General features: G+C 39.7%; 2 protein-coding genes across 3 annotated transcripts in view; one reads left to right on the forward strand and one right to left on the reverse strand.

Annotated features, from left to right (window-relative positions):
• RBBP4 (RB binding protein 4, chromatin remodeling factor) lies at positions 1-17645 on the forward strand. Its single transcript, XM_079901360.1, has 12 exons — positions 1-151; positions 712-859; positions 3766-3911; positions 10481-10654; positions 10998-11113; positions 11227-11387; positions 11484-11610; positions 12024-12101; positions 12787-12863; positions 13270-13327; positions 13415-13525; positions 16693-17645. The coding sequence occupies exons 1-12, from the start codon at positions 136-138 to the stop codon at positions 16756-16758; spliced, it is 1278 nt and encodes a 425-aa protein (XP_079757486.1). The 5' UTR covers positions 1-135; the 3' UTR covers positions 16759-17645.
• SYNC (syncoilin, intermediate filament protein) overlaps positions 17495-22174 on the reverse strand; it is a 17945-nt gene continuing 13265 nt past the window's right edge. The window contains exons 3-4 of one of the 2 annotated variants that reach the window (XM_079901325.1): positions 20902-21026; positions 17495-19283 (exon numbers count right to left, since the gene is read on the reverse strand). In XM_079901325.1, the coding sequence (XP_079757451.1) occupies positions 19223-19283; positions 20902-21026 (186 nt within the window). In that variant the 3' untranslated portion in view covers positions 17495-19222. Of the gene's footprint in view, positions 20712-20901; positions 21027-22174 lie in introns of both variants that reach the window. The other variant, XM_079901326.1, reaches the window with a different exon arrangement.

Consider the following 22174-nt stretch of genomic DNA (forward strand, 5'->3'; position numbering starts at 1 on the left):
GCGAAGGTGCGCGAGTCGGCCCTCACTCAGGGGCAGCAGGAAACAATAGAGGCCGCGCGCGCAGAGCGAGCGCCTGCAGCCTCCCCGCCCCTCTCGCAAAGCTCAACCCGATCCCCCCCGGCTTGCCTGCCCGCCATGGCCGACAAGGAAGGTGAGGGTGCCGGGGCGGCCACAGGAGAGCGGGGGTGCCGGGCTTGCGTAGCGGCCTCGACACGGCCTAACAGTGAGGACAGGCCGGACTCTGCTGAGTGCCGTACCCGCCATCGCAGGCGTGAGGAGAAATCGCCCCGCGGGGAGGGCTAACGGCGCGCCAGCTGCTCGGGAGCGGAGGCCCGGCGCAGCGGCGGGAGGGTGGCGGTGGGGGCCCCGGCGGGTGTTTGGTCCCTCCCCGCACTCCCTGTCGGTCTACCTGTCTCTCTCCGGGTCCTCTCTGCAGCGCTCGCTACCCGCAGGGGTCGGTGTTCGGCCCTCCTCGCGGGTTCTGTTCTCCTGCCGACGCCGTCGCCCGAACGGCTAACGGCGTCTGGCCGGGATGACCCCAGCAGTTAGGCCCCGTGAAGCTGGAGAGCGGTGTTGGTGCCTGCGCCTCGGGGAGATTTAGACAAACCTCCATTTCAGAATCGGGATTCTGGAGCCGTGCCGGTAGCTTTGAAAGTGTCTACTCGGTTTCCATTTGTGGTCGCTAACTTAAATTTGTTTTTAATGTTTTAGCAGCCTTTGATGACGCAGTAGAAGAACGTGTGATCAATGAAGAATACAAAATATGGAAAAAGAACACTCCTTTTCTTTACGATTTGGTGATGACCCATGCTCTGGAGTGGCCCAGCCTAACTGCACAGTGGCTTCCTGATGTAACCAGGTGATAGGAATCTTTTGAACGTTATTTTGTTGTGTTCTCGGTGTAGATTTCTTGCATCGATTTTCCCTGTTTTTCTTTTCTCCAGTCACCCGTAGCGGGCACGTGATCAGAACCTAGTGGTGACATTTTTTTTCTAGGCCAAAAAAGGCAAAATGTAAAACAACTTTGCAGTTTACCTGATAAGAGAAAACATGTTGTCTTTTTTATCTGATTCTGAATTGAATAGCTGTATTATAACTATAGTTGACCAAACAGTTATGTAAAATTTGTCAGCTTTCAAAAAGTGTTAAGATGAGTCCAGTTCTTTCAACAAAAGAAATTTGAATCTCACAGTCATTGGTAGTAGCTGGTTAATGCAAAGATGAATGTGACATGGTACCTGCCATTCAGAACATTTAGAAATTCTATAAGTGTACTAAGTAAGTAAATTCCTTCAAAACTCAGGTCTTTAGAAGTCAAGATATTTGCGAATTGCGGTTATTTGGCTACGTTTCAGCTCAACAAGTTTTATATAAATGTTATTAATAACTTAAGAATGAGCCTGCTGCCTTCACATTGGCATTTTTTTAAAAAATGGCAACATCTGTCCTAAGTATGTTAATAAGTACTTAGAAATTTAGAGCTGGAAGCTGGTTTATCATGACCAGGAGTTCCCATATTCAGCTGATCATCAGAATTACTTGAGTTCAGGATAAGTGGAGTCATTTCTGTCAGGAGTTCTCAGTTCAAACCACTTAGGAACTTGCGGCAGGATACTTGAGAATAGTTGAATGGTGATTCCAGATTTACTGTAGACATGTGCTAAATGATACTGGACCAGAGGATCCCAAATATTGGCCACCCCATACCTACTAAGTCATTCTAGAAAATCTTTCCATATAATGTGATTAGCTATGTTTGGAAAGCAGTGAATTAATCTTTCTGCAGTATTAGACATTGGTCCAAATATCCTTCCCCTTTTTTTTTTTTTGTATTCTGCTCGAATAACAATGTCATTTACTTATTTATTTTTTTAGAATGAGGGGTCCTTTAAGCAACTATCTCTAATGTCTACTGTTTACTGTGTGTGTGTTCTTTTTTATTCATATTTTGTTTCTAAACACAAAAAACCATACAATCATAGTTTTGTAATATTCTTCCCTCCCTCACTTGCTCTGAGTCTTTAACTTTCTAAATGCAGGTATCCCCAACTTTATGTTGACAGCCCTCTTATCTTTCCTCTGTTTTTTTCCCATGTGACATGTAGACACCTATTAACTCTGTGCAGAGGAATTTCTGTTGAGTTATCTCCAGATCCAACTTCTGAGCGCTACCTGAATTTTCAGCTGTCTTATCTGGAGTATTTTATTGGCTTTCCCAACATGACATATTTCAAACTGAGTATATTTTTTCCATGGAGGTCCCAACCCAACTTTTTCTATTGTTCCCATTTCTCCTTTTCATAGTTGACTTTGGTTTGACATTTTTTAGGTTTTTCCCCCTTTATCCACTTGACAGTCCATTTATAAGCCCTGATCAATTCTTGTGTAGCATCTTTCCCATCTAGACCATGGGTTCTAGAACTTTAACAGGCATCATAATCAGCTGGAGGGATTGTAAAACAGATTTTTTTTTTTTTTTTCAATTGACCACGCCTTGCAGCTTGCGGGATCTTAGTTCCCTGACCAGGGATTGAACCTGGGCCATGGCAGTGAAAGCGCTGAGTCCTAACCACTGGACAACCAAGGAATTCCCTGCAGAACAGATTGTTGAGCACCACAAACCATCCCTCCCCCCCAAGTTTCAGATTGAGTAGGTCTATAGTGGATCTCAGAATTTGCATGCTGAAGTTCCCAGATGATGTTGATGCTATTGTTCCTGATACTACGCTTGAAGAACCTCTGCTTTACACTGTTAAATTAATCCTTCTGAGGTAACTCAGATGATGCTATGTCCCTTATAAATTTTCCATGGTTCTTTGTTCCTTACAGTAAAGAGTCCAGAATGCCTTAAGCTGGCATTCAGTACCCTAGAGTCTGATTTTTATCTGCTTTCTAGCCTTCTCTCTCACTTTGTTTTCCCACATTCAAAGTCAGATTTGGACTTCAGTTCTAGTTCTGTTAGTTCGTAGTTGTGATCTTAGGCAAGTTGCTTAATTTTCCCAAACCATCTTTAAATTAGAATAGTACTTCAGAGTGTTGTTATGGTGTTTAAGTGATATGAGGTATGTGAAATGCTTAACGTGGTGTCTGGCACTTTGTAATCTTCCCTTTGCTTACTTCCCTTAGAATACTGTCTTCCAAAGCCCTTGTCCCCCTCTTCTAGATTATCTCTCATTTTGAGACCTGCTCAGGTAACACTTCTGCTAAGAACGTGTCCTTTATTCCAGAACTAATCTTTCGTATCTAAATTTCCATGTTCTTGGGTACTTTTCATGAATTATAAGTTGACTTGTGTTTAAAATGTTTGTGTATATGACTGTTTAATTGTCCCTGGTTTTTTGAGGATATGGATCACATCTTAATTATCTTTGTGCTTCAGTAGTATTTGAACAGTTAGTTTACCTGATGTTACTTCCTTTTCCTTTTAATGAAGTAACCTAAAGTGGTAGTATACCCACCAATTGGTTTCTTTCCCTCCAACTCCTTGTAAAGGGTGAGTAGCTAATTCGTATTTTATTCCATCAGACTTTTTCCTCAAAGTAATTGTAAATATTTGGCTAAGTTAATAATTATGAAATTAAGTGTTCTGCGGTCCTTATACTCAGCTCTATGGAAGATATGTGAAAAGTAGGAACTATGGCTCTTAATGACTTCTTCCTCTGAAAACCTGGTTGTAATAGTGCCTTGTGCATACATGTATGTCACTGACTTTGTAGTCTCTCTTAGTGTACTGATTTGAATACTGACCATATATTCCTATTATAGACCAGAAGGGAAAGATTTCAGTATTCATCGACTTGTCCTGGGGACACACACATCAGATGAACAAAACCACCTTGTGATAGCCAGTGTGCAGCTCCCTAACGATGATGCTCAGTTTGATGCTTCACACTACGACAGTGAAAAAGGAGGTAGGAATCTTAAAGGTGAAGGAAAGAATGATATATGGGTTATATTTTTCATATCTCTAAATTATAATAAAGAGTGTGTACAGTTTGATAAAGTAGTCTCTCAAGTTAGGAACAAGATAACTAAGCTTTGGAAAGCCTGATTTTGCAGTATAGATATTAGATGTCAGAAGACATATTTAACACATACTTGGTTCTGTACCTTTTCTGTAAACTTTCTTCAACTAAATTTGGTGGTGGGGAAATTTCTAGAATTGAAAGAAGCCTAAATCCACCATATATTACTGCTACGCATGCTTGCATTCTCAACATGGGAGATACTGCCCCTGCGGGAGTGAAAATTGGTTCTCAGAGGGGTGTGTGTGTGAAAACAATCTTATTCTTTGAACTGTTTAAAGCACAGAAATACATAGCAGGCATAAACAAATACACAGGAATTTCATCAAGGTATCAGAAAAAATGTCCTACAAGGTTCCTTACAGGGGCAATAATGAAAAAAAAGGTTGAAAAACACTGGCTTAAATTACACTTTCCGGGTTTAAGTGGTATAAATGACTTAACCATGGCATTTGCTATATAGTACATAAAAATTGAGTGTTTAATTATATCCTATTTTTAGGAGATATCCTAAGGGCTTAACTGTTCATGAAATACTTTTTCCCTTTCAGAAGAGATAGAAATGAGTGGGTTTCCTTTATTGTTGTCCTTGAACTCAAATTATTACTGGGAGGTAGAAGATAGGCTCTCAGTATTGAGATTTGTGCCAAAAATGAATGTTTAATGTTTTTTATCTTAGATTTCTCCTGATTAGCAGAATCCATTCTTTTATCTAAGATATTTTGGGTTCCAGTTACTTGCCAGGATTGTAATGTATAGTTACTCTTTTGATCATTCCATATTTAGCTTAGGGTAATATAGAATGCAAAATAAGTCCTTAGGATAAAGGTCAGCAAACATGATTTTGTGTCGCTGACCCAAGTGTGTGAACTATAGGATATGGTTACTACAGAGTTATTCTCTAGGTAGGCATCAGTGATTGAGGGGATAAAACACTGAACTTAAGAATCAAGACTGGGACTTCCCTGGCAATCCAGTGGTTAAGGCTTCGCCTTCCAGTGCACGGGGTGCGAGTTTGATCCCTGATCGGGGAGCTAAGATCCCACATGCCTTGCGGCCAAAAAACCAAAACATAAAACAGAAACAATATTGTAACAAGTTCAATAAAGACTTTAAAAGTGGTCCACATCAAAAAAAAAGAATCAGAAGATGGGCTTGAGACCCTGTTGAGCTGCTCACTAGCTGTGTGGTTTGAGGATAAATCATTTAGCCTCTCTGAGCCTGTTTCCTTTTTATTAAATAAATTGTCTTTAAATAGGACTTTTGGTTATTTAGACATAAAGCAAATATTCTGATTGGTAATATAATAAATCATCTTTAATAAAGCAGGGAATTCCCTGCTGGTCCAGTGGTTAGGACTCCATGCTCTCACTGTGGGGGCCCTGGTTGGATCCCTGGTCAGGGAACTAAGATTGGGCAAGCCTGTACAGTGCAGCCAAAAAAAAAAAAAATTGAAGCAAATATAAAATACTGTGAACCCTCCTCCCCCTGTAAATCTATCCCTTATGGATCGCTTTCTGATTGATAGTTTTCTGAATGGTTTATCTATCCCATTTATTGGATCACTCATTCAACAAATATATTAAGTACTTACTGTATGCCAGGCAATTTTTCTTGGTACTGGGAATACAGCATAAAATACAGTTTCCTGGCCTGGTGTATCTTGGACATCTTTCTGTGTGAGCATATGGAGATGTGCCTCCTTTTTGATGGCTGTATACTATACTATAATTAACCATCCCTCAATTAACATTTAAGTGGTTTCCAATCTTTTGGCTTCAAAAACAGTTCTTGTACATGTATCTTGCATAGTTTTGCTGTAGAATGATTAAGTGGAATGTTAATCAAGTGGCAAGAACATTTTCAATTATAATTGGTACTGCTAAGTTGCCCTCCAAAGAAAGATTCACAATTTCACCAATAGCAGATGTATTGATGTCTGTTTCTGCATGCCTTTGCCAACATTGAATGTAATACTACACTCTTTGCTTTTTTTTTTTTTTTTTTTTTTTCCTTTAATGGCTGCACCACACTGCTTGCAGGATCTTGGTTCCCTGACCAGGGATCAAACCCGTGCCCTCAGCAGTGAAAGCACGGAGTACTAACCACTGGACTGCCAGGGAATTCCCTACTTGGCTTTTTAAGTTATTCGTAATGTTGGACCTATTTTAAAATATTTGTCTGTCTGTCTCTCTCTTGAGCTGCCTATTTATGTTTTTTGCTCATTTTTTCTTTTGAGTTATCTCTCTATATAAGGTAAGTTATCCCTAACTAATAGGTTATAGGTAATTTTTTCCCTCTTTATTTTATAATTTTGAGTCCTGTTTTGTTTAGAAGCTATGAATTTTAAATTATCCAGCTTTCCTCTGGTGTCCTTCCGATTTTGTCATTCACTGAAAGGCCTTCATTCCAAGATTTTAAAATAGTTAGCTGTTGTTTTCTGGTACTTTTGTGTTTTGACTATTAAAACTTTAATCTTCCTTGTATTTGTTTTGGTTTTAGGGATGAAATAGGAATCTGAGCTTTTTTCTAAGTGGTTAGCAATTTTTTTTTAATGCCATTTGCTGACTAATCCATTTTCTTCACTGTTTTTGTTGTAAGTAGAGTTGATTTACAGTATTGTGTTTCAGGTGTTCGGCATAGTGATTCATTCGGTCTGGGGGGTTTTTTTGGATTTTTTTATATTCCGTTATAGGTTACTACAAGATATTGAGTATACAGTAAATCCTTGTTGCTTATCTATTTTATGTATAGTAGTTTGTATCTATTAATCCCATACTCCTAGTTTATCCCCCCAACCCCTCCCCTTTGGTAGCCATCAGTTTGTTTTCTATGTCTGTGAGTCTGTTTCTGTTTTGTATATAGATTCATTTGTATTCTTTTTTAGATTCCTCATATAAGTCTTCCCTGGCTTTTGAAATGGCATCTTTTAACATACACTCCAGTCTTTCTGGTAACTGAATTTTTTGAGTGGCATCAAACCAATTTACTTTTATGTTCTGATGATACCTTTATCCCCCTTACTAATACTTAATAATAGAGGAACTATGAAAAATACCAGTAATATGTATGATACATTTGTATGACTGTATTTCGCCCTATTTAATCCTCACAAGGAAACCGATGCTTACAGTTGTTTTGTAACTTGCCCAAAGGTTACATAGCATATCAGCTCCCATTCCTTCCTTTTCTCTTACTTTTACCTCTCCTTTGTCCTTCACATCACCCTCGGATGACTGAACAAGCTTGGTGCTTGAAGCGGGGCAGGTGCTCTCCATGTGGTCTCAACAGTGCTGGAAGTAGATATACTAATATCTCTTAAAGCTTCTTGGGTTGTTGTTAGATAGATAGCTTCCTAGTCCCTCCTTGCTCTCAGATGAAATGTCCTGGACTCTCAGATTGAACTATTGTAATTGATTACCTTCTACTTGACCCCATTTGGTTTGAGGTACTTGGTGGCAGACAGCTTCAAAAGATCATTAAACTTTCAAAGAGAAAGAACTAAAAACTGGCTTAGGCTTGTTTTGACATTAAAAAGAATGTGTGTGTTTATATTAGATTCAGCCAGGCTATGGTCACATTTTAAGCCTGAAAATAGATTCGGTTTAAAAGTTTACTTCAGACTCTGTTACCAAGATCTTCAAATATCAACAGATTTATTTTTAGCAACTTATTTGGGGAATGGGTTGGGGGGGGGCGTTTGTTTTTGTTTTTAAGTAATCTTTAGTCTTTTGCCTCAATATATAATAAACTATTACTAAATCATGATGAAATAATGGAATATTTGACTCAAGACGTTACAACTTATTCTTCTTAGTTTCAAAATGTTTATGGACTCAAAAAAACGGTACGGTGGTAGAAATTAGAATGCCGGTTATCTAGTTTGTCAGGCAGCATTGGTTGGGAGGGACACAGTGGTACCTTGTGGGAGGATAAGAGAGGGCTGAAGATGTTCCGTATTTTTATCTGTGTGGTAGTTCCCCGGATATATGCATATGTAAAAATTCATCAGGCTAGACACTTTTACTATATTGTTGTGTCTCAGTCTTTTTTTTTTTTTTTTCAAAAGCATTGACTAATTTAATCCTCACATCCACGGTGACATTGGTACTTTTCTTTTTAATTAATTTATTTATTTTTGCTGTGTTGGGTCTTCGTTTCTGTGCGAGGGCTTTCTCTAGTTGTGGCAAGCGGGGGCCACTCTTCATCGCGGTGCGCGGGCCTCTCACTATCGCGGCCTCTCTTGCGGAGCACAGGCTCAGTAGTTGTGGCTCATGGGCCTAGTTGCCCCGCGGCATGTGGGATCCTCCCAGACCAGGGCTCGAACCTGTGTCCCCTGCATTAGCAGGCAGATTCTCAACCACTGCGCCACCAGGGAAGCCCCAGTCTCAGTCTTTTTAAATGGTATTTTATATGGAGAGAAGCAAACAAAATGGCAACATAGTTAGACCTTTATAGTCATTCAAATTATTGTACATTTCTACCTCAGTCTTTCTTTCCTACATCAGATTTGGTCTTTTGCGTATCACCTTCAACTTGGGGAGTCTATTTGTTAAATAGATAAATCCTCATCTTCATAAATCTCAATTGTGAATCCTCTAAGCTGATTTCTTATTACTGTACTTCAACTACATTTGGGGGGGGGCCTCTGATTAGAAGTATATAGCTGATACTGAAATAACCCACATTATATAACAATTACCCCTTGCTCTGTGGGCTCCATGCCAGCTATTGCTCTTTCCTTGTTGGTATCTCTTTTCTGGCAATTATTCTTTTCTGTCATAGTCATCTATAATTGTGTGCTTATCTTATCTCCCTGTGTTTGGACTAAAAGTTCTTTGAGATCACATATCCTAATCATGCCTTCTATTTTTACAATGTAGATGCTTGTGGTCTAGAATTCTGGGGGGGAAATTGTTTAATGTGTTTGGGGTTTTTTCTCTTTTAGAGTCTATTTTGAACTGTTTCTAGGTTTTTAGCTTGTTTAAACCACTGCTTTTCAACTTATAAAGTTATTTTGAGGTTGAAAGTTATCTGCTAATTATATTACCCGACTATGTCTCTGCTTTTTGAAAAGATTTTTGTCCTTCAGAGTGTCATTTTCATCTACAAGTTACTTTCATAACTTTGTTTTATGGGTAAGGTGTTTGAGGTTCACAGAAATTGAAGGCCTTCACCAAAACCACCAAGATAGTAAGTGGCAGAGTCAGTTATGCCATGGCCTGACTGTTACTCAGGTACCTTATCATGCTGCCTTCTGTAATTCTTTGGCTACTTATTAACTACCTTTGTTTAAATATTGCTTTGCCAAGATTTACATAATCACAAATTATATTGTTATACATTTTATAATGGTACTTGGGAGAATTCTGTAAGTGCATACAGTAGTCAAATATGAATAAAAAATGTTTTTGTCTAGCCCTTGCCTACCTGGTTTATTTCAACCAAGGACTCTGGTTGGCAAGTGTAAGTGGGAGGTCAGGAAAGTGGAACCAGCTGTTGTGGCTCTGTTTTTCTTCACTGGTGTGAGGAAAGATGTGACGGTATTTCAGAAAGGTCATCCCAAACTAGAGTTTCAAATAAATAGTAAAAGGGGCTCTTTAGTACCTAGCACACTGTGTACTTAATATTCATTAAAACAGTAACTTTGATTTTATTTATTGAGCACATTTTTTTTTGATAGTTTAAGTGAGGCTTGAAAGCCACTTAGTGAGAATTTTTGAAGTGGAGTCAATAGTGTTCCTTACTTTTAGATAGTAATGTAATACTTATTAGGTATATTATTACCTAAATCATTGCAGGTATAGCTGAAAGAGTACCAGGCTAGGGATCAGAAAAATAGGGATTCAGTTTAGGTTCTGCCATAGTCAAGTCACCATAAACAAATTAATGTAGGTCCTCTGAGCTTCTCTTTTCTTGTGTAAAATTTTTATTTACTTATTTTTTATTTTTGGCTGCGTTGGGTCTTTGTTGCTGCGCGCGGGCTTTCTCTAGTTGCGGCGAGCGGGGACTACTCTTCGTTGCAGTGCGCAGGCTTTTCACTGCTGTGGCTTCTCTTGTTGCGGAGCGCGGGCTCTAGGCTCGCGGGCTCTAGAGCGCAGGCTCAGTAGTTGTGGCGCACAGGCTTAGTTGCTCCGCGGCATGTGGGATCTTCCTGGCCCAGGGCTCGAACCCGTGTCCCCTGCATTGGCAGGCGGATTCTTAACCACTGCGTCACCAGGGAAGCCCTCGTGTAAAATTTTTGGAGATAATAACTCTTCCCTACGCTGTAGGGTTATGCTAAGAATCAAATGAAATAAGGAATGTGAACGCACTTTATACTGCTAACAAATTTTTAGATCGCTTCTAGTATTACACCAGTTCGTTGATTAAAAGCCTTGCCTGTGTCATACTTTGAGTGACATAGAGTAGCTCTTGCTTTGTCCTCATTTGCAGTTAATTTATTGTATTTACAGAATTTGGAGGTTTTGGCTCGGTTAGTGGAAAAATTGAAATAGAAATCAAGATCAACCATGAAGGAGAAGTGAACAGGGCACGCTATATGCCCCAGAACCCTTGCATCATTGCCACAAAGACTCCATCCAGTGATGTTCTTGTTTTTGACTATACGAAACATCCTTCTAAACCAGGTACTTGCCCTCTTCGATTCAAATACAAATGATGAGTCACTGTGGGGATACATTGCTTCTCTCAATTTTAATTGCTTGTTATTCTTTGTATAACTTAACATCTTATATTTGTATTGATATGTGTGGGTACTCTTCCTTCATCCTTCTTCCCTACATGGGGAAAAAATGCTTTTTTACATAGGATAGAATCTGCAGCTCTTAAGCATTATCTGTTTGGTCATAATGGGTCTGTATGTCTCATAAAAAGTAAGAGCTTTAGACCTCTTGATAAAAATTCCATTATACTTAGTAGATCCAAAGAGGAGGTGGACTGGATAGTCTTGATGTGTCTGTTACTTTGTAGACCCTTCTGGAGAGTGCAACCCAGACTTGCGTCTCCGTGGACATCAGAAGGAAGGCTACGGGCTTTCTTGGAACCCAAATCTCAGTGGGCACTTACTTAGTGCTTCAGATGACCATGTGCGTATCCTTTACATTTTGAAGCAAATCTGGGCTAGTTATATCAGTTTTTTTCCTCTGGGGTGTGTCAGGAAGTGAGACCCTTTTATATAATAGTTAATTTTTCATTTAAGACTATCTGCCTATGGGACATCAGTGCTGTTCCAAAGGAAGGAAAAGTTGTGGATGCGAAGACCATCTTTACAGGGCATACAGCAGTAGTAGAAGACGTCTCCTGGCATCTGCTCCATGAGTCTCTGTTTGGGTCAGTTGCTGATGATCAGAAACTTATGATGTGAGTAGAATCCATTTTTTTCTCAATATATTATCTAAGTTTTATATTTAGTTACCCATTTCAAGCATTTTTCCTGTTTTTTCTCTTTTACTAAAGCTGGGATACTCGTTCAAACAATACTTCCAAACCGAGCCACTCAGTTGATGCTCACACTGCTGAAGTGAACTGCCTTTCTTTCAATCCTTATAGTGAGTTCATTCTTGCCACAGGATCAGCTGACAAGGTCAGTGTGATTTATTCTACAAGAAAACAGGGTGGATTTCTCTGGCTTCTTTTGTTGTTAGTATTTATTTATTTGGCTGTGTCAGGTCTTAGTTGTGGCATGCAGAATCTTTCATTGTGGCGCGCGGGTTTTCTCTTCTCCAGTTGTGGTGCATGGCTCTCTAGTTGAGGTGTGTGAGCTCAGTAGTTGCGCTGCACGGGCCTACTTACCCTGCGGCGTGTGGGATCTTAGTTCCCCGACCGGGGAATCGAACCCGTGTCCCCTGCATTGGAAGGCGGATTCTTTACCACTGGACCACCAGGGAAGTCCCTCTCTGGCTTCTTTTGAATGCACAGAGATCTTTTAGTTATGGGTTTTCTTTTTCTCGATAAAAAAATTTTATTGATTGTACTTGCTTTCATTTTTGTATGTAGACTGTTGCCTTGTGGGATCTGAGAAATCTGAAACTTAAGTTGCATTCCTTTGAATCACATAAGGATGAAATATTCCAGGTGAGAGAAACTAATGCTCCTCCCCCCACCCCAAGGGAAACCTGAATGTGGGAGTGGGCACACTTGTGCCTTATCCCATTGCTATAAGAATAAAAATCATCTTTATGCCTATGCTGATCTCTGTATGAATTGGGATTGTTTTCCCTCCATTGTTTCTATATTAAACTTAGTGCCTGATTATTTTATCTGCCTTGTTCCTGACGCTTGTCTCTTCCCTTATTTCCACTCCTTTATCCTTTATAACTTGCTGTATCTGTTAATTTCACAGTTCATTCGTAAAGTACTGACTCCATGTTTTCTGCCTCATCCGTTTAATTAAGCTCCATATGCAAAGCCCTCTGACTCAGTTCAAGAAATAATTGTTACATTATGTTGGAAGCTTAATGCAAGGGCACTGTGAGGAGTACATTATAGTCTTTGCAGTCCTATGTGTAATACTGAATTCATTATAAGTACTTGGGTAAATAATTACTTTGTGTGTGATCTGTACTGTAGTTCTTAGGTCAGCACTGGATGACATTTGGCTAGAAGCTGGAATTAGACAATAAGAATAAATGAGATCTTCAAAAATATGAAATAGAACAAGAGCTGATATCCTGGGTCTAGTAATGGGTTAAATTGTTAAATATAATCTTAGATTTTTTCCCCTCAATTTTCTAATTGATGGCTTTTTTCTTATGTATAGGTTCAGTGGTCACCTCACAATGAGACTATTTTGGCTTCCAGTGGTACTGATCGCAGACTGAATGTCTGGGATTTAAGGTAAGTCTTGTTAATTATTACTCTTTGTGGAGTTATTTTCTTACACTTCCAGAATTACTCAAGGTAAGTCTGTTTTAACTTTTTTTTAAATTTATTTATTTTTGGCTGCATTGGGTCTTCGTTGCTGTGCATGGGCTTCCTCTAGTTGCGGCGAGTGAGGGCTACTCTTCGTTGTGGTGCGCGGGCTTCTCATTGCGGTGGCTTCTCTTGTTGTGGAGTGAGGGCTTCAGTAGTTGCAGCACGTGGGCTCAGTAGTTGTGGCTCGTGGGCTTAGTTGCTCCGCGGCATGTGGGATCTTCCTGGACCAGGGATTGAACCCGTGTCCCCTGCATTGGCAGGCGGATTCATAACCACTGTGCCACCAGGGAAGTCCCTGTTTTAACTTCTAAAAATCTTTTTGTGCTAGTAAAATTGGAGAGGAACAATCCCCAGAAGATGCAGAAGATGGGCCACCAGAATTGTTGGTATGTTACAGATGTTGAGCAGAACTGAAATAGTTTGTGATTTATTGTCCTCTGTCTGCTTTTCATCTGTTTTCCTTCCTCTTTCAGTTTATTCATGGTGGTCACACTGCCAAGATATCTGATTTCTCCTGGAATCCCAATGAACCTTGGGTGATTTGTTCTGTATCAGAAGACAATATCATGCAAGTTTGGCAAATGGTAAGTGTTTCTTTATTTGGGCGAGTTTAGATAAATGAGACCTAGTATCACTTCATATTTATATACTCCATCAGTACAACTGGCAACTCTGTTCAGTTTACTCCCGAGTGTGACTTGCCTGCACATTATCATTTTCAGCTGCCTACCCTTTAACTTTATCAAGTTGTCTCACTGGTATCTCGAACTCAACTAAACAAAACTAATCTTTTCTTTTCTCCTTCCTTTCCTTACTCCCCTTACCTCCTGACTTTTTGTTTTCTATATGGCTTCAGTGTCTCCCCAGCTCACTAGATCTGAAAACTCAGGTCTTCCTCTATTGTCTATTCACCTCTAGGTGCGGTTCACTTATCAGATTTTATATTGTTGATCTCTGCAATGCTTCTCCTGTCTTTACTCATCTTACAAACAGATATAACCAACTTTCCTGTTTGTATTCCACACCTAGTTTTTTGGTCAGGTTCTCATTACTACTTGCTGGGCTATTGCAGTAACCTCCTAATTGTTGGCTTGCCTCCTGTTTTTCCCTCTTTGCTAGCAGTCGAATCTTTAGGAATGATCATTCCCTTGAAATTACTTATGAACATGCCTAGCACAGTTCCTACTGCAAAGTCACAGCATCAAAGAGTACCATTTCTTCATGAAACTTACCTAGATGTCAAAAACATTCCCTGCCTTTATACCCCAATTGAAGGTGATCACCCTTCTTTGAATTTTCAGAGCACTTGAAATTTAATAAAAGCAACTGTAATGTCTGATATATAGCAATACAGGAAACAGTTGCCTTCTGGAGATGGATGGTGGTGATAGCTGCACACCGTGTGAATGGACTTAATGCCACTGAACTGTACAGTTAAAAATGGTTATGATGGTAAATTTTGTTATGTGTCTTTTACCACAATTTACAAAACAACTGCATGACTTTTAAGTGACAGTAGCCTAATAAATGAAAATAATTCAAAAGAAACTTTTGGTGTCTCAGAGTAGATCTAGAGCCAGGAAGAAGCTCCAGAGGTGAGTGTTTGGCTCAACATGAGGGAAAAAGTTTTTGATATTCATAACTTTCTTACGGAATAACCCTATTAATCAAAAATAAAGAAATAAAATGGGAGTATTTGTGGCATATGAGATTAACACATTATATACTGGATCAATACTTCGGAATATTATGTATCAGAATGAAGTATACTTAGTTTTATAAGCTATTCATGATATGCTAATAAGTAGGAAAAAAGCAAATTATAGAACAGCATGATAGAATCCCTCTTATTAAAATTTGGGTATCTAGTCTTATGTTTAATTATATGTAACTATTTAATAGAAGGCTATTTGCCAAAATGTGGTTGGTATGTTTAGAGAATTCTTGTTTTCTTCTTTATACCTTTCTGTATTATAATTTTTTATAATAAGGATTTGTTTCATGTATTAACAGAAAATCCACTTTATCCTTTTCCTTGTAACACACCCACACAAAATTAATATAAAAAATTAGAGTTCTAACAAGAAAGTGAAATGGGCTGCCTTAGATAGTCTGTCAGTGAAAGGTATTTTAGTGGTTGTCATGGGAATGTTGTAGGAGATTAAGCTGCATCACCTTCAAGGCCATCACCTCCAGTCCAGGTTGTTACTTTACTCCGTTTGGGGGAGGGTTTTTGTTTTGCTTTGTTTTTAAGAATTATTGTGATATAATGAGTAGTAAGCATTTGGTCTTTGTCCAGATTCCTGGCACAGAGTTCCTAAAACCCTTGGGATTTCCTGAGTGGTAGGAGTCTCTATTGCTATTTATAAGTAGCTGCTTTTGGCCTCACCTGAGTTTAGGCTAAGGAGGTAACTTAAGGGGGCCCCTATAAAAACTCTTGGGAAAGCTCCATAAAAAGCTTTTGATTTCATGAGCTTCTGGGTTGGTGAATATATCAATGCCACCAGAAAGGGTGTGGAAGCTCTGTGCTCCATCCCCACCTTGCCCTGTGCATCTCTTCCATTTGGCCATTCCTGAGTTATGCTCTTTATAATAAACCAGTAGAGCGCTTTCCTGAGTTCTGTGAATCATTCCAGCAAATCATCAAACCTGGGGGGTGGGGGTGGCTGTGAGAAAATTTATAGCCAGGTTGGGCAGGAGTACTTGGGTAGCCTGGGCACTCAGGGCTTGACACTGGCCTCTGCTGAAGTGAGGGTAGTCTTGTGGGGTTGAGCCCTTGGTCACAGTGCTACCTCCAGGTGGTCAACATCAGGATTGAACTGAGTTGTTGGACACCCCATTGGTGTCAGGGGAGAAGATACCACACTTTTGTTGTCAGACTACTCACATAATTGTATACATTGTTTGTCCCTGTAGTCAGATTGAAAGCTAAGACTATCCCATCCTCTGTAGCACCTACCCTAGTGATACTAAGTGCATAGTAGATACTAAGAACAGTAAGTTTTGCCCAAGTGAAAGTGGTATCTGTGTTCAAGATGCTTTTGGATATGGGTATTTCATCAAGTCGTACAAGTAGAGTTTATTTTATGCAAGAACAGTTTCTCTTTTTAAAATATTTATAAATTGAGATTTAGAACATGGGTTTTGCAGTACAGTCACAGAATTGTGCAACCATCACTACAGTCAGTTACCCCAGAAAGAAACCCCACACCCAGTAGCCATCCCTCCCATTTGCCTCCAGTCCACCCAGTACTAGGCAACCATTAATCTACTTTCTGTATGGATTTGCCTATTCTGCACATTTAATATAAATGAAATCATGCAATATGTGACTGACTTTTTTTATTGCCAAATAATACTCCATTGTATGGACGTATCATTTTATTTGTCCATTTATCAGTTGATGGACATTTGTGTTGTTTTTACTTTTTGACTGTTACGAATAATTGATTAAAAGACTCAAGGTTGATTATCAAGACAAATGGTAACCATACTTCAGTTTTTAGGGACTATCCTAATCCGGGGGGTTGGCCTGTGGCCAGCTGCCTGTTTTATTTGGCATGCAACTATACTTACCCATTTGCAGGTTGTCTGTGGCTACTTTCATCCAACAACTGCAGAGTTGAATAGTTAAAACAGAGTATATGCCCCACAGTCTGTCTCCCTGGCCTCGTCTATTTGAAACTTTAACTTCAAGAAGTAACTTTCATGTTTACTCAATATCCTTTTCTCTTTTTCTTGTTTTTGGCAGGCAGAGAACATTTATAATGACGAAGACCCTGAAGGAAGCGTGGATCCAGAAGGACAAGGATCCTAGAGAATGTCTGCACTTCTTGTGATTTTAGACTCCCCTTTTCTTCTCAACCCTGAGATTGATTTAACACTGGTTTTGAGACACAGACTTTGGTTATCCCTCTATAATAAGTTCTATCAACAATGTTATTAGTCCAAACAGAAGGTGTTTTCTAAATATTAACTGGGGGCTTCTTGATTCAGGAAAGCCACAGACTTATATTTAAATTTTCTTCAGGAATTTTCTAGTAACAGAGGTCTAAAGTAGCCACAAAAAGGGGAATATTGTGAGTGGTTATTTTTCTTCTTATGCTATATCCCCAAGTTTTTCTGACTCATTTAAGTAAATGCTAGAGTGAGTAAGAAATAGAGCCAAGTGAGGTAGGTGTCTGAGCCATGAAGTATAAATACTACAAGATGTCATTTTTATTCAGGAAATAGGGGAGATTCAAGTCATATAAATTCCTGCTCTAAAATCTTCACACGAAACTTGACAGGATACACATTTTCTTACACAGACCAGTCTCCTCTCAGTTTCTTCAGTTAAGTCAAAACAATGTGTTCCTCTTTCCCCATATATTTTTGCTTGTTAGTGTATTTCTTGAGCTGTTTTCATATTATTTCTTTCCTTTCTGTGAAATGGTTTAAAAAAAAAAAAAACTTGGGACCACCAAGTTGTAAAGATGTATGTTTTTACCTGACAGTTATACCACAGGTAGACTGTCCAGTTAAATTGAGAAGAGCGAATCAATAGCTTGTATTTGTTTTTAAAATTAAATTAATCCTGGATAAGAGTTGCTTTTTTTTTTTTTTTTTTTTTTAAAGGAGTTAGTCCTTGACCACTAGTTTGATACCATCTCTATTTTGGGTGACCTGTTTCACCAGCAGGCCTGTTACTCTCCATGACTAACTGTGTAAGTGCTTATAATGGAATAAATTGCTTTTCTACATAATCCCACGCTGATGGGTTTTATTTAATATATAATATCCATCAAACACCAGTCTCTGGCGTCTAGAAGAGTTGTTCAGGTGACAGTTATTTTCTATGGTCTTTGACTACCAAGAGCAGAATTAAATATAATAGACCCAGAGGTATAGCAAAGAGCTTTACTCCTTCCCGGGGGAAGTGAAAGACATAAAATGCTGAATCAGAGGTACACAGATTAGTCTTTGATAAAATAACATCTTTTTGAAGTCTATCTCTGGAGAACTACATGAACTTTCAAGAATGTCAGAGGCAGTGTGGCAGAGAGAATTTAAGGCAAAATTTAAATTTGGAAAAGGTGTTTGACCTTTTCTCATAGAGAGGTTGAATCTCCCCAGTATTTTTTTCACTGGGGCCTGTACTTAGAGGTTAGAAAAATAGGCTCTTGAAAGCCAAGTGCCTTAACCAGGTAAAATGCTGGGTTCTTCAACCACCCAATTTAACGGAGTAGATCACTCTGACCCAGAATCATTTTCATGAGGTGAAAAATCAAACTCATCTTTGGGGAAATCTGGATTGGTTCTTTATTCTAAGTCAGTAGTACTTTTTTTTTTTTTTTTTTTTTTTTTTTTTTTTTTTTTTTGCGGTATGCGGGCCTCTCACTGTTGTGGCCTCTCCCATTGCGGAGCACAGGCTCCGGACGCACAGGCTCAGCGGACATGGCTCACGGGCCCAGCCGCTCCGCGGCACATGGGATCTTCCCGGACCGGGGCACGAACCCGTGTCCCCTGCATCGGCAGGCGGACTCTCAACCACTGCGCCACCAGGGAAGCCCAGTAGTTCTTTTAGAGTATAGTGAAAATTACCATGACACAAGAGTAAATCTACATGAATCAGCACAGACTTAAAGAAAAGTAAACTTTGTAAAGGAATTCAATTAAAGTCTAACATTCATGGCACAAAAGAATTCAAATTGTAAACCCATGTACAGTTGACCCTTGAACAACGTGGGTTTGAACTGCATAGGTCCACTTACAACATACTTTTCAATAGTAAATACCACAGTACTATACCTGCAGTGGTTGGTTGAGTCCGTGGATGTGGAGGAACCTCGGATACCGAGGGCCAGCTAAGTTATGTGCAGATTAACCGCCACATTGTTCAGGGGTCAACTTGAATATAAGGAAAATCGTCTGCCTTTTTGACTCCACCTGTGTTCCTGAAAAACTTTTGGGTCAACAGAAGGTAAGATACATTCTTCACAATACAGCAAGGTGTGTCCATACATTCTTCCTTTACTTTGTGCGTGTGGAGGGTTGTTGATGGGTGACAGGAGACTTATTTTTCCATTTCTCAGTGCATCGAAATCAGTACCAGCAGCCTATGAAATAGAATCCAGCTAAGAGTTGACTGATAGTATTCTGCCTCCAGCCAGCCCTATGATCTTTTTAAACAGGTCAGCCAGTATTTGTAACTTTCCCAGAGTGAACTGCTTGCCAAATCCCTGGCACTCCCTTCTCTGTTTAGAAAAAAGTATGTCCAAAGGGTACTCAGTGATCCTTTGCTAAGAAGTTTTTTTTGTTGGTTCTTGGTTACAGATTCGGCCATATGTTTCTAAACAGCCCCTGTAAGGTTGAGAGAAAAAAGGATAAGTTTAAACTTTCTGCAACTTGAAATAATACAGTATAAAGTTTTTGTGGGGGTTTTTTGCTTGTTTTTTGGGGGTTTTTTGTTTGGGTGCGCTGCATGGCTTGTGGGATCTTAGTTCCCTGACCAGGGATTGAACCTGTGCCCACAGCAGTGAAAGCGCTGAGTCCTAACTGGACCACTAGGGAATTCCCAGTATAAAGTTTTTAATAATGAATTTCTGAAGCTTAGTGCAGGCCATATTGAGGAGAGATTGCTAGAGTGTGTTTTGCATCTAATCAAGGATGATTTTGGGAGGGGCTAGCTAAAAAGTTTTTCTGCCCACGTTAACTTTACACACAGGTATTACAAGGCCTGAAATTCTGTAATTTCGATTCTTTGGATTAATCATTGTCTTTTCCATGTACTTTTCATCTTATCCACACAAAGGTGTTTAGCAGATCATTTTCTTCGGTTACAAGGTTCTAGTAATCTCCCAAACAATGGGCATAGTCAGTTATTCCTGGATGAAACATGGTAAAAGAAAATCCTAGTATGGGAGTTCCCTGATGGTCTAGTGGTTAGGATTCAGCACTTTCGCTGCTGTCGCCCGAGGTTCAATCCCTGATGGGGGAACTGCAAGCCATGCAGGCTGGCCAAAGGAAAAAAAAATCCTAGTAATTTAGGAAAAGCATCAGTAATAATAGTTATTTGTGAATTTGTATACAAAATGTAGGATTAACTAGGAAATTAATAAAAATTTATGGATATTTATCTAGTATCCAACTTGATCTTTTTTAATCCTTAGTTTCTTTATCCAAGAGAATCTAGCACTTTATAAAGAATGTGAGGACATATTGGTATGTAAAGAACTTAATGGATAGGTGTGTTGCTTGTTTCACAAATTAAGCAATAATCATGTCCTTTAGTCTACAAACAACACCCTCTTCAGCTTTGTAAATGACTGTTAACAGATTAATTTAGCCTTCTTGGCCTCCTTAGTCATAGTTTGAATTAGGTACCCTAACTGCCTTCTCTGCTATTCTAAGGAAACTTTATGAATAGCATATGGGGTCACGTAGGGTGAGGAAAGTAAGAATGCACAGAGCCTAGATGTTTTATCCTGTTCTGGATTTCCTGATGATAATCAGGACATATTTTAAGTCCTACTAGAAATTGAAACATTCCAAATGAAGCCTGAATGCTTGAACCAGGCAACCTGGAAGTATGTGTTATCCCTAAATGACTGACTTGTCATTAGACACACAATCTTTTTTTAAGGCACTAGTCTTGTTAGGTTAGGAAAGCAGCAACAATGCAGACACTGCTCTTATAACCTACAAGGATCACCTTGCGGCTGTGTCTGGATTCCACTTGCCTCAGAAGTGGGAGCATTAGCCTGTTCCAGGCTCTTGGGTAGCATAGGCGTTTAAAAAAAAAGAGCCATTTTCCATCTGTTCACGGATGAGCATAATTTGAAAAATTTCCCCCAGTTTTCTTTTTTTTTTTTTTTTTTGCTTTTCACTGTCAAGAGAAATTTCTCCTGAGCAACATCTGCCCTCCCCACCATTCCCTCAGCCTTTGTTAGTTGAGATTTGGGTAGCAGCAAAAACTGACTTGTATGTTGCGAGCTCTTCAGCAAGGCTGATCTTTAGCTGCTCCATCTCTTTGTTCTTCTGTTGCTGGAGTTGCACCCCGCTTCTTAGCTGCCTCTGTTGTTCTTCCATTTCCTCCAGCTGTTCCTGCGTGAGGACCAAGAACATTTCTAATGCACCAAACAACAAAAACCTGACATTGTCCGTAATAGTATATTTCCTTACACATTGTTTAATCTCCATAGCAGTATTGAGGTTGAGAAATAGATTCAGAGAATTTGTGTTTTGACAGTGATACTGTTTTTGACAGTGATACTGTTCTGAAAGGAGTCTTGTCTGTTAACCACAGCTTACATCTTAAAATCCTGCAAAGGGTGGACAGATTTTCAGAGGGACTTTTTTGTTTCCCAATTTTAAGAAGTGTCAGGGGCTTCCCTGGAGGCGCAGTGGTTGAGAATATGCCTGCCCTGGTCCGGGAAGATCCCACTTGCCACGGAGCAACTAAGCCTGTGCGCCACAACTACTGAGCCTGCACTCTAGAGCCCGTGAGCCACAACTACTGAGCCCGTGTGCCACAACTACTGAGCCTGTGCACCTAGAGCCCGTGCTCCGCAACAAGAGAAGCCACCACAATAAGCCTGCACACCGCAATGAAGAGTAGCCCCCACTCTCTGCAACTAGAGAAAGCCAGCAACGAAGTCAGCAACGAAGACCCAACGCAGCCAAAAATAAGTTAAAAAAGTGTCGGGGAGGATTTTGATTATCTAGTGGTGAACTAAGAATTTTATAGACCCCTTGCTCTATGTACAAGTTTGTTTCCGTTAATAATCAGTAGTCTTTATAATGCCCAACAACTTCAGCAATTTAAGTTGAAAGAAACCAAGTCTTTGTGTAAGCAATTATTCTTTTTTTTTTTTTTAAATCACTACATTTATTTATTTTTTTTGCGGTACGCGGGCTTCTCACTGTTGCGGCCTCTCCCATTGCAGAGCACAGGCTCCAGATGCACAGGCTCAGCGGCCATGGCTCACGGGCCCAGCCACTCCGTGGCCTGTGGGATCTTCCCGAACCGGGGCACGAACCAGCGTCCCCTGCATCGGCAGGCGGACTCAACCACTGCGCCACCAGGGAAGCCCTAAGCAATTATTCTTGAATATTATATTTGAATCTCCTTGAAGTCAGAGATATCTTTACTTAGTACTTGCCACAACATGGCATGCAGGTAGATGCTTTATTAGTGAGGGTATCAGAGTTGTTAATTTCCTATATCCTTTGCTTATTACATCAGGACAATT

Source organism: Stenella coeruleoalba (genome assembly GCF_951394435.1).
Source record: "Stenella coeruleoalba genome assembly, chromosome: 1".
In the NCBI taxonomy this organism is placed as follows: Eukaryota; Metazoa; Chordata; class Mammalia; order Artiodactyla; family Delphinidae; genus Stenella; species Stenella coeruleoalba.

What these genes read in the sequence shown, in the direction of transcription:
- RBBP4 (XM_079901360.1), top strand. An exon ending in CTACGACAGTGAAAAAGGAG is followed by an intron (nt 3,912 to 10,480) that starts GTAGGAATCTTA and finishes TTGTATTTACAG; the next exon opens with AATTTGGAGGTTTTGGCTCG. An exon ending in TTAGTGCTTCAGATGACCAT is followed by an intron (nt 11,114 to 11,226) that starts GTGCGTATCCTT and finishes TTTTCATTTAAG; the next exon opens with ACTATCTGCCTATGGGACAT.